This window comes from Balearica regulorum, chromosome 19, assembly GCF_011004875.1.
Source record: "Balearica regulorum gibbericeps isolate bBalReg1 chromosome 19, bBalReg1.pri, whole genome shotgun sequence".
Taxonomy (NCBI): domain Eukaryota; kingdom Metazoa; phylum Chordata; class Aves; order Gruiformes; family Gruidae; genus Balearica; species Balearica regulorum.
Genome location: NC_046202.1, coordinates 1,089,402 through 1,101,511, shown reverse-complemented (window position 1 = coordinate 1,101,511; position 12,110 = coordinate 1,089,402). Strand labels below are relative to the sequence as shown.

At 47.8% G+C, this 12,110-nt stretch overlaps 1 protein-coding gene across 11 annotated transcripts in view; it reads left to right on the top strand.

Moving 5' to 3' along the window:
• The first annotated feature begins 743 nt into the window (after positions 1-743).
• The window catches only part of SGSM2 (small G protein signaling modulator 2), a 63,837-nt gene continuing 52,470 nt past the window's right edge, over positions 744-12,110 (top strand). For all 11 annotated transcript variants that reach the window (XR_012838351.1, XM_075771315.1, XM_075771313.1 and 8 more), the window contains exons 1-2: positions 744-1,040; positions 9,114-9,189. Coding sequence is in view for 10 of the 11 variants with exons in the window: in XM_075771315.1 (XP_075627430.1) it covers positions 984-1,040; positions 9,114-9,189 (133 nt within the window). In the remaining variant the exon portion in view is untranslated. The remainder of the gene's footprint in view (positions 1,041-9,113; positions 9,190-12,110) is intronic.

The following is a 12,110-nucleotide window of genomic DNA, read 5'->3' as shown; positions in this document are numbered from 1 at the left end:
AAATGGAACAACGCTGTTACCTTCTTTTTGCCTTTCTGCCTGCAGTAATGGATGTCTGTCTGGTTCTCCTGCCCTCTCTTCTCTGCACCGTTCTGTCTGCCGGGGTGTTCCTGGGCCGTCTCTTCTTTTGCAGCCACAGCTGAGGTTGGATTTTCAGCAGTAGGTGGAGGAGTGAAGAGCGAAGTACCCTGACACCCCTGCTGAAGGAGTGACCTTGCCTACACCCTTATTTGCTGTGGAAGGAAGAGCTTGAACGCTTCCCGCGCCCCCTCTGGGGTTTTGCAAAGTGCTGTCCTTTTGCCACCATCGGAAAGTGAATCAAACAAGCTGAGCGTGCTGGTCACTGTTTTGGTGCCATACTGGAAAGTAAGGAAATAAGCACAGGAAAAAGCAGATTTAACCTGTCGCTGACCTGCTTCCCTTCTCTGGAGGCCGGTATGGCGCTGCCGCGCCCCAGGGCTCCCCGGCCCCTCCTGGGCTCCCCGGCCCCTCCTGGGCTCCCCGGCCCCTCCTGGGCTGCGGCTCCTCCGGGACGAGGACGGGCACGGGCTGGTGCCGAAGGGAATCGGGGTTGGGAGCGGGGGGCACCGGCACCGGGCCCGCTCCGTCCGGGCACGGCGCCTTCCCTCAGCTCCGCAGGCGGCGGCTCCGCCCGGCCCGGCCCGGCCCCGCCCTCCCTCGCGCAGCGCCGCGGTTGCCATGGAGCCCCTGCAGCCGAGGCGGCAGGTGCGACCCCGCCTCGCGGCCCCGCCCCAGCCTGACGTCAGCGGCAGCCGCGGAAGATGGCCGCGGAGCCGCGCGGTGCGCTGCAGCCCTCCCGCGCTCGGCCGGGCGGCGCGGAGCCCTCGGCCCCCTCAGCCCCTTCGGTCCCCTCGGAGCCCTCGGCCCTTTCGGCTCCTTCGCCCCGCGGGCGCTCCCGCAGCGGAGCGGGCGGGCGGCTCTGAGCGCGGGGCGCGGCGGGCGGCCCCATTCCCCGCTCCGCCATGAGCTGCTCGGCCGACGCCGTGAAGGAGAAGCTGCTGTGGAACGTGAAGAAGGAGGTGAGGAGGAGGGGGCCGGGGGCGGCGGGCGTCTTCCGCGGAGCTCCCCGGCGGGGCCGGGGCGGTGAGGTGAGGTGAGGCGGGCAGAGCCCCGCGCTCCGGCCGCCGCTCCGGGCCGTGGAGGTTCCCCCGGTGGCGTGGGGGTCCCCCCACGGGTGGGCTCCGGGGCCTCGGGCCGCCCTGCGCGCCCTCCCGCCGGGCTCGGCCTCGGCCTCCCGCGGGGGGTTCCGGCCGGTAAGGAAAGGTTGGACGTTCCCCGTGATGAATTTGTTTAATCGGTTTTGCAGTAGGGCCGGTAGTTAAGAGTTTGCCTTGAGCAAATAAAATAAAGCTTTGGCCGGATTGAATTAAAACACAATTTCCCTTCAGGAGGCGATGAATGGGAAGTGGAGGATTTGTTTGGCTACAACTGTTTAACCCTTTCTTTGGTGCTGGTGTGGAATATATGACCTTCCCGTGATGGGAAAATCAATAAATCACGGTGCTACGTAGCCGAGCTGTTGAGGTTGGCGTTGTAACGCTGCTCCAGAAACGTGTCAGTGGGTTTGCTGGGTTTTTCCAAAGAGCCTGAGCAGAAGAGATGCTTCTCTGTGGGCTTGCTCTTTCCTGCCCCTGCAGCCCGTCACGGTGGTGTTCATCCGAGGCAGGAGTCTGCAACGAGCTTGTGGTCCTGGCTCCCTTTCCCGGGGGTTGTGTTCCCTTATTGTGTGCTCTTTGACAACTTCCTTAGCTGCGAGTTTTAGAGGAGAAAAGGGTGGAAATCAGGGATAAGAAAAATAGTCCTAAGATACCCTTGGGTGAATGGGCTTGGCTCCCAAAGGCCTGGCAGAGGTGTCTGCTCCCGTGGTGCTGGGAAGGGGAGGAGGGCTGGCTGTTCTTACAAACAGCTGCGTGACATTGACGTGCTGGGGCAATCTGAGATCTGGATAAACTACAGAACACGCTGTGCCTGAACGGGGACGGTGGCGTTTGGTCACATCTGCATTTGATCACACCTGCGTTTGGACTGGTTGCGCTCAGCCCACGCAGGATGATGCGATGTGCTCAGGACAGCCTTCCTGCTGCGCTTCACCTTTGGGTTCCAGCGAGGTTCCTGCGGGGACAGCTCCCACGGGAGCACTTTGGGGTCCCTGCCACGGTGGTGTGGGAGGAGATGCCTGTGCGAGTGTGCCTTGGTCCACTTGTGAACACGCTCCAGCGTAGTGAGCTGCCGCCTCTCACCCGTGCACCCAAATACCAGATTTTGCACTCTTGTGGCATTGACTGTGTAACAGCTGCGTGTGGCTGCTTCTAAGTGAAGGTGTAATGTTTATCCATCACAGCAACAACAAGTATTTTAAAAAGCTAACTATCCTCCTGCTCCCTCCCCAGCTCACGGCTGGGGAAATCAGAGGTAGCCGAAGAGCAGGATTCATTACAGCTCAAGTGAGAAGTTGTTGCTACGGCTGAGGTTCCTGAGCATGAATCTGGTGTCCTAATATTTGTTAGTGTTGAAAGCAGAACACACCAGATGTTTCAGTCAGTGTAGGTTGACTGGAAGTGGTACGGTAGGGAGGACACGTAAAGAATGATGTGCACACAGAACTGTGTGCCCGTGTCCTAGAATGACCCAGGCAGCAGCTGGCGCAGGGCACCGAGCAGGTGTCACCTATTGCTCGCTCCTGCTAAATGCTGCGGCTGAACATAGCCATGGACCTGCCACTTCATTGGGAAATTTTAGCTTAAACTAGGACCTTTGAGCCAAGGTGTAGTGTAAGGTTTGATTTATAAGTGTGTGTGTTTGCTCTCCTGGGTTAATGTTTAAATACATAAATAAATTTGAGAAACGTTTTCCAACTCTAAACATTGCAATCTTGTGCTAATGTATGAGATGGAAAGTGAAATGGATTTTCACAATCCAAGCCAGCTCGAGCCAAGGAGAACAAGTGGTATATAATTAAAAAATCTGAGGCTAATTTGTTTTTAAAGTCTCTAAAATGTTTTTAATTGGACTCTAGCTTTTAAACTACTTGAAAAATGCTTGAAAGTGTTATTTGTACCTTCTGTGTCATCTGCGTTTTTGTTTTCTTTGATTTGTTTTCTTTTCTTGTCCAAATCCTCACAAGTGCTCTTTTAGAGGATTTATATTGGATTGGCTTTTTGGGGGTTGTCCAGAGCTTTCCATCCTAAAATAGTTGTGAGAGCTTTTTGGTGACTGCGTGTTAAGGTAACACCTCTCTCCTGCAGACGTGGAGTAGGGACCCCTGTCTGCTCGCGTTAAGACAAACAGTATCAGGAGGCAGAGATGCTGAGATTGAGATTCGATTTTTCTTTTAAACAGTGAATCAACTGAACCAGGAATTGAATGCAAACCCCTAGAATACCAGCCACCAGATTATGCTGCCCTTGATGACAGTAATTAACTTTTTCTGACAGAATTTTCAACCTCATGTTTTGTTCTGTGTGACTTTTCACACAGCCACTTATACCTGCATGCATGTTGTGCGTTGGTGGCCTTGTTTTGACAAAATGGACATGACTAGTCTGTGTCCATCCTCAAAGCAATCATTCCCTTCCCTTGTCCTTTAAACCCAACCTTTTCCTCCCATTGAATTATTTTCACGTAACCTCAATATCTAATGGAGTTCAGAGTACACATATTCTTTCCATATGTTGTTTACACCAAGCCTATTAAAATTCAGTTGTCTTTGCAAAATACAAAATGGTTGTCTCCAAAGTCACTTGGTGCAAAATGTTTTATTTTGTCTCTCCCTCTCAGCAAAAACTTTCGCGTTTTTCCTTTGGGAAAATTTACTGCTGTTTGCTTTTTCTCAGATGGACTTTCAATTCCCACTGGTAAAGAATGTATTTTGTTGGCCCTAATAGAAAGGAGGACATGTAATGTGTTTTGAAAATTTAACTCCACCGGGACTCATGCTGAGGCTGCTTATAAGTTCACGTTTCAAACATTTATCTCTCTGCAGGAAAATCTGTTGTGACAAGTAGACTCATAAACCAGACTTTGCTCTGGCCATTTTCTTCTACTTACTGAAATTGAGTTTTTTTGCCATTTCTAGATTTAAACACAGCATTCTTTCTAGCTGTGAAACAAACAGATAACAATAACCTTAGCAGTTTCACCCTGAAAAATTTTAGAGCCCTTCACAAACACAATTGCTCATCTAACAACTAAAATGTAACCACTTCTGAGCAGAAATACAGTACGTATTTAGCAGCTTGTATTTACACCACCCAGTTCTTCACTGAGAGTAACAAAGAGTCAGTGCAGCAGGAGCAATCAATACATGAGATGAACAGGAACTACATAAGCTAAAGAAGTCACGGATGCTGGACATAAGGTTTTCTCCTTTGAGATAAAAATACTGTGGGTTTTAACTGTGGTTCTGGTTATTCCAGTATTTTATGAGCACTGTTCTTTGTGTCTGATGCTGCGTTGTCCCCATGGTGCTACTCCAGCATCCCATCGTGGTGCAGAGATGGGGAAAGTGCTGCCATCTGTGCTCTGAAAGAGTGGTGCTGGATTGAAAGGTGATTCCTAACCCTGACGTTTGCAGGTATGTCGAGAAGTGCTGGGTCAGCCCTGGTCAGAAATCCATCATTGTGACAGTTCAGCAAAATTGCAGTAAGGCAAGTCTTGACTGTTTGTTCTCATTGGAGCGGACCGAGAACTCAACAGAGGGATGGAAAAGGGAACGCCTGTGGGTCTCTGCCAGCCCTGTGCTTGTGGACAAGTTATAATATAGTCAGTGCATGTGGTGTCTTAGTAGTCTTCATTTTCTTGATCTCTTATACCAGTAGGTTGCTGCAAAATTGAAGTTTATTTCCATTTTTAAAGCTTCCTTATAATGAATATTTAAAAAAACCCCAAACAACATAAAGGCATTTCTCTTGTGTTTTTCTTTGGTGAAACTTATTAAATAATCCATGTATTATGACCTATGTTTGGTGTTTGCTTCTGAAAGTTTTGGCCATTGTAGGATGTAGGAGAAGGTCAGAGCAGGCATCCATTATAACATCGTGCAAATGCTTATCAGCTTCCGTTTGAGGAGCTTGCTTTGCCCTCCGTGGATAATGCTACCACCAGGATATTCTTTACTCCTTGTATGCCAAGATCTCGAGTAGACAGAGCTCTCCCGTCCTTGCTCTCCAGTGGTTGGTGAACTTGGCGCACACAGAGCCCATTACCTTTTCCCGGGAGAGCAGAATGCCTCCTGAGCCTGTGGCTGAGGCCTGTCCAAGCTCTCTGCGACTCCCTCGGTGCAGGGCTCCTTCTGGCTCGCTGATGCAGAGACACACAGAAGTCAATGCACTTGCTGTTTTTCTGCGTGCTCGTGCCGCCTGGCAGGTGTACTTGAACAGCCCGGTTAAGATGAGTGGATCCTGTATTGATCTAACAGAGGAGGCACAGAGAGCGGGAGGGATGTTTCCAAGGCAGTGGAGGGAGCTGCGTCGCACCTCGGCCGGACCTCTGCCGCCTCCGTCCCGCTGGAGCAGGTTGCTGTCTGTCAGCAGCGCTGGCCCCGGCTGGGGGAGGCAGCCCTCCATCCCTTGCAGCGAACAGCAGTGCGGTTGGCTCAATAGATTTCTTTACCTGTGCAGGTGGAGGGGTGGATGCAGGGGGGGCGGGCTGATGATCTTTCTTTTAAGGAGATTAATTTGCAGTTTGGTCAGGTCCACTAGTATCTGCAAGTGGGTGTCTGTGTAGGCTTCTGCTCAGAAAGCTTCATTGACAACTGCCTCCCCAGAACAGAGAGACACAACAGCATAATTCCCTGCAGAGAGAGCTGCACAAAATTGCAAGAGGAAGAAAAAAAAAAAAAAGCTTGTATTCCATTTGATCAAAAACATTTGATTTAGCTCCTTGCCTGGAGCATCCCTGAATTACGTGGCAGTGGGGAATGACGTGGAATTGAAGAATGTTGCATTCCAGCTTTTGAATCTTCACATCTACAGTCTATGCCCTGAGAATGTTTTCTAATAACATTCACTAAACTCTCCAGAAAATGTGCAAAGGTTGCTCTGTGTTCGGTGGCAGTTGGGAACAGACACTGATTGCTCGCCTGGTCTGTACTGCTCAGCTCTGGAGAGCCTGGATTCAACATCTGCCGATAGCTGACCATACAGTGCTGCTGTATAAAGTAGAGTTGATCGTTGCACCTGAAACCTTTTTCTTTCAATTTTTTTGTTCCTGGGGCTACAAACTGGGATCTAAATAACATACGGAGCTAATGAAGACTAATGGTTGGGGTTTGCCTGCAAAATGTGTGACAGGAGGGAATCGGCCTCTGAGCTCCAGAGCTCTTGCTCCTGGCAAATGACTCTTCCTCCCTGTTTTCAGGAACCGAATTCCAGTTCTCTGGGGAGCTGAGGCTGAAATCACAGTCTGAAGTCCTGGGTGCCTGAATTCATGCCTTGAACTTGAGTCGTATGTGCATGACTGCCCTGGTGCAGCTTTCTGGTGCTTCCTTTTCTGTCCACCCCAGTGCTAGTGGCACTCGGAGGTGCTTTTTCCCTTTAGTAAATCAGGCCTTTCGTTTGGTAGATTAAATGATAGTTCTCATCCAGTGAAATCAGAACAGCTTGCAAAGGTTGGGTCACTGTCCTTTCGCAGATGGGTCGGCTGAGGCACAGAGATGAGCTGGCTTGGAGGCAGTGGATCCATGGTCTCTGCTTCCACTGCAAGCTGTGTTTGCCGGAACATGCTGCCTCCTGTGTGAAAATGCAGGTTAGGGTCTGAGCTGGAATTTAAGCAGGCAGAGCTGCACAGCTGCCCTCCCTGTCCACCTCCCTTTGCTGGGCTGTGGTCTGCCTAGGTGATTTCAAACCTCTGGGCGAGGTTCGGAACAAGTTTGGTTCCTGCCAAGGCAAACAGACATCAAGCTTCTAAATCAACAATGATGTGAATAAAAATGTGAGAAGGGGTATTGATTGCTGGATAAACAGGACGATCGAGGTGCTTCCTGTGTGAGATCCCATCCATGAGACCTTCTCGCACCTTTGCTTCTCTCTTGATGTCCTCTTACTCCTCCACTTTCCACTGCTTTAATGTAAGGTCCAAAGTTCAATAGCCATGTCAGAAAGAAACAAATTGGTTAGGAGTTTATGTTGTCAAGGCTCAGATGTGAACAGTGAGCCAGGTTTTATAAAGTACAAAAGACTTGCTTTGAAGTCCTCAGATGGAAAAAATGTTCTACTTTCAAAGCCTCTTGCGTGTTTGCTTTTTTCCTCCCAATGTTTGCTTTGCAGCCCGGAGGGCTCCTGTTTGATAAGAAGTCCAAATTCTGTAGAATCAACTTGATCCAGAATTTGGGGCGAGGAGAACGCTGCGTTTTGAAAGGCTCATGCAGCAAGTGCCAGAGCTGGAGCTGCAGACTGGTGCCAGCCGGGGCGGGGGTGTAGGAGTGGGCATGGAGACCTCACAATGATTACCAGGGAAAGGCATGCTTGATTGCAGCATCCAGAATTGGCCTTGCAAATGATCCTACTGGAGGAGGAAGCCCTCAAACTGGAGAAAGCACCTTCATAGGCAGCTGCCACCTCATCATCCCAGCAGTGCAAGCAGAGCCCAGCTGCTGATCAGGCATTGCACCTGCAGCTTCTTCTGCTTCCAGCTGAGTGGGGAGGCTTAAAACCTTTGGACCTGTCAATGCTACAAGGAAGCGGTAACCCAGCTAGCTTTAAATTGGTTATCTTGGGAACCAGATGCAGCCTAAGGAGGGCTGGGCATGCAGTTGCCAGCCCTGCCGAGAAGCATGGATTGAGGTCTCCTGGGTGTGCAGCCCTGCGGCAGGCTGCTGGGGACCTTTGCTGTGCAGCTTGCGCTGGCACTCAGGCCAGAGTGAGTTGGTACACGGGCCGTGCTGCTGAGCTGGTTGGTAAAGAGCAGCCACGCAGTGACTACCTGCCAGATAATTCACTATTTGTTGGGTTCCAGGACTGCTGTAAAAATTGTTTTCAAGTAAAAAAAAAAAAAAAAATTGGAAGAAGAGAGTATCTTGTTAAATCTTCTGCCACAGTAGCACTTTCATATATTGGAAATGATGTGGCATTTATTAGGCAGAGTGTCCTAACCCTGCAATTATAGCTCACAAATGAGAGAAGCTGAAAATGGCTGTGGATTTGTATCTGGAAAAGCAAGTGCTCTGTGGCCAGGAAGGAATGAGTGTCTGATAAATGAGTTGGTTGAGGCAAATAGGTTTCATCTGGTATCAGGCTGAGGTAGCCATTGGGGGAGGAATAAGCCAGCAGATGAAGGGAGGGTAACTGCAGCCACTCTTCGAGACCCTAATTGTAAGATTTGTCTGGTTTCTTCCTTAATTTTTGAAAGTCGATAATCTGCAATGAATTCCCTCTGGAGCCCAGCAGCCTTGAAGCCAGAGAGGAACTTTGTTTTAAATCAGTAAGAAGTGAGATAAATGTAATTATATTTGCTGTAATTGTTAAATGCTGTCTAGAAGCAAAAACTGAAGGCACTGCCTTCTCTATCGGTACTGTATTATTTTTGTGTAGTGTCTGGTGCAGCAGAGCTTTGAGAGCATAATTTGTAATTACTGTGGCATGTGAAGTCCCCAAACGGGGGAAAGGTTGCTTAAACCTCTCTTGGGATGTACGCCTGTGTAGCTCAGGGATTCTTTGTGCTTGAAAAAGAGCAGAATGCCACAAATGGAAAGAGGACATGGCAACACATAATCTTGTTTCATGAGCAGAAGTAACTACATGCAGGAAGGCCAAGGATGAATCATATAAAAAGTTTTGCACAGCCCTTTGGAACTTCTGCTGAAGAAGTTCTTGGGAGGGCACTCTGAAATAATTCAACCTTTTATAGGGGCATGTCCCAAATACACCTGACCTTGTTCTACCAGAGGCTCCCTTATCCCATGAAAAGCCACTCAGGTTTGTCCTTCTTTTCCCTCCTTAAGTGCTTCTGTCCTTCCTTCCCTGCAAAATGTAACTTGCCTGAGTTGTTAGTCTTTTGGTGGTGGGGAAAGGGCAAGCAAAGGCTACGCTGAAACTCCCAAGTGCTGCGCTAGTTTGTGTTGAGATCTTACAATGACTTCTTTCTGTTTGCTTTAGGTAAAGCAGATCATGGAAGAAGCTGTCACCAGGAAATTTGTACATGAAGACAGCAGTCACATCATCGCCTTATGTGGTAAATGACACACAAAAGAGCTAACGCTACATAATCTTACTTTTCCTATAGAAATGTATTTTGTCTGCTGTCAGAGGTAGATGCAGAGATTTAAATATTATGCATCATGGACTTCAGGCCCATGTCACCTTTTCTTTATGTTGGCTACATCTGTGTGAACATTACAAATAAGAAAGTAACTCTTATTAAAATGGCATTATCCAAAATAAGTACCAAGCCAAAACAACAGGGTGATTTACTAGGAAGCACTAGCAGGTTAAATAATATGTATTTGGACATAAGATGCAACCCAGAGAATAACTGCCAAAAGATGAAGTTTTTACAGTTACGGGTTAAAATCTGGCAGCTACCTTCCAGCTGAAAGTACTTCGTTCTGTAAGTTGTCTCAATGTATTTGAAGAGTTAAGTGTCTCATTTGGAGTATAGGTGACAGAATCCAGCCCAAAAAAATCATTGAAAGATCTGTTGCCTCTATTAAATGAAGAGAAACAATGGAAACCTCAGTGACTTTTCTAGCCAGTGTCGTGCCACTAGCTAATTGGCACATTTCAGATCTTTGCAGCACTTCTCTGCTCTCCGCTGTGTGCTGAATGCTGTGTTACATAAATGGTGATTTGAGAGATTGTCCATGATGTCAAAAGCCTAGCCCTCAATCTTGTATATTTTCTTAATATAATCAATGAGCCGTTATTTTGGTGACTTTTCCTCATGACTGTATTTTGGAAGTTACGTTACCAAGAATTAGCAAGAAAATAAAATTTCTTTGTGGATAACATCATGTATACCAAGGGTAGCTGGTGTTTCATAACTCTGAATCGATCAAAGTCTGAATAAATTCTAAAATTTGGTGGTGGTTTGCCCAGCCTCTGCAGACTTAGACTGATGCGTGTGTGTTGTGATGATGAAGCGAAGAAGAGCGTGGGTGGGTGGGTGGATAAAGGATGGTCCAATGCTGGATTCTCGGTAGAGATCAGCTCCCCAAAGTTGACACCAAGTACTCCTTCGGAGACTTAGCCACTTCATTCAGTGCCTGGGATGGAACTGTTGAATGCTGTTGCAACAGTTCTGAAATCTAGCCCATAATTTGCTAGGGCCAATAAAAAATTTAACACTATTCTTACTATTCATCAGACTTTGGTGTGTGGAGAAACATCACAGCAAGATACTGCTGAGAACTATGTACAATTGTAAATATGTATGTTGGCCTGTGAATTCTTGGCTGCTTTCTCTCTGTGCTTGAAATTGAAGACTTAACTGGGAGTGATGCTGAGAATCATTGGAGAGCAGCCATCCTCTGAACACTTCTGGATTTCACAGAACGGAGCATTTGCAGCCAAGCATACCCAGATATGTGTTGATGACAGTGGAGAGGTTAAGACGACTGGAAGTCAGATTTGGCTTTGGAGATAAGTAGACTGTTCAGACAAAGAAGTATTGACACGTTACTGAAAGCCAAAGTCAGAGAATAGTAACCTTTTCCTGTCGCAGCACAGAAATTCCAACTTGCTCTGCTGCACGTGGTTATTATGCATGCAAGGCTAATCTTTCACTAGCCTGCTTGCTGCTTCCAAGTTATCTTTTACCTACAGCATAGGAGAATTTATTCATCCCTACGTATTCAGGAATGCAAGATTTGACCATGTTTCCTGGCTAATGTTTTATTACTATTAATACAGACTGTAGCAGTTTCCTTCATTTAGGTTGTGGTTATGTTAATTCCCCCCTTATCTACTGTATATTTGTACTATACAGAGGAGAAAAGGTAACTGAGGAAAATGGTCCTGAGGTAGGAGCCCTGAGCCAGTGCCCTTGCTGCAGGCTGCCTGTTTGATCTCGGGAGCTCCTAGTGTTGTGTGTCTGTTCTCCGTCTTTGAAACTATATTCTGCAAGATGTGCTGCAGTGTTGATGTAAGGGGTAGGGGGGCGGCAGCTATTTCTGTTAGAATCTGCTCAGCCAAAATTAGGAATACTGTAAAATCTTCTTAATATTTCTCCCTTCCTCCTACTGTGCTTCCAGTTAGTTTTGTGTTCTGGATTCTGTGGGATCTGAAGAACTAATAACTCTCCGTGAGCTGCCTTATTATTACCCAGCAATCCTACCTAACCTAAGGAAGTATTACAACCTGCAGCTGCTTTGGATGTAGGACTTAATTAACTCTGATCCAGAAGTAGGTGAAGCTGAGTGTTCTGCTCTCACTTCAGCTAATTGAATGGAGAAACTGTTTCCAGTAGATTTGGCTAGCAGTTCCTGGCTGGGGCTCTCCTCTGTGTGCAGTTCTCTTCCCTCCCCCTCTACAGCTTCATGTGCCTCTTCGAGAGGTTTTTTCCCTTCAATTTAAAATTAGATTGGCTCAGTACATGAGTCACTTTCAGCGAATCTTTGTTATAAATATAGAATTCTTGTGAATCATTTTAGTCTCCTGCAAGGCTGAGTTTAGCAAGAGTCTCTTAAATACATGGTAGTTGATTTTCAGGGCCCATCTACATCAGTAACAGAAGATCTCCTAGCTCTCCTAGGTCCTGAATGGCTGAAGGTGCCAATTAAGTAGCGCGTGCCACTTTCCCCACACCCTTAGGTGCCTCTCTGTTACAGTACACGGGGTTTGTAAGGACGAGGAACTCCCAGGCTGAGACGGCAGACTCAGCGTTTGCTGTTTAGCCCCATGCCGGACTGCAGCATCTCTGAACAGCGCTTAGTTGCATCATCTGTTAGGCAGAAGGAAGTTTTTCATGGCAGTTGTGCCTGAACGGGTTTCCCCGTGGTCTGGCTAGCCTTTGAAATGTGTCTCCGTGGTCCTGGATTCAGTCCGTAGGATGCAGCTGGACAGAAGAGCAGCTCGTGTTGTGTTGGATTCACTTGCAAATCTGGAGCAGCTTCTATGAGATTTGGCTCAGTGGAGATATATTGGCATCCAAGGGGT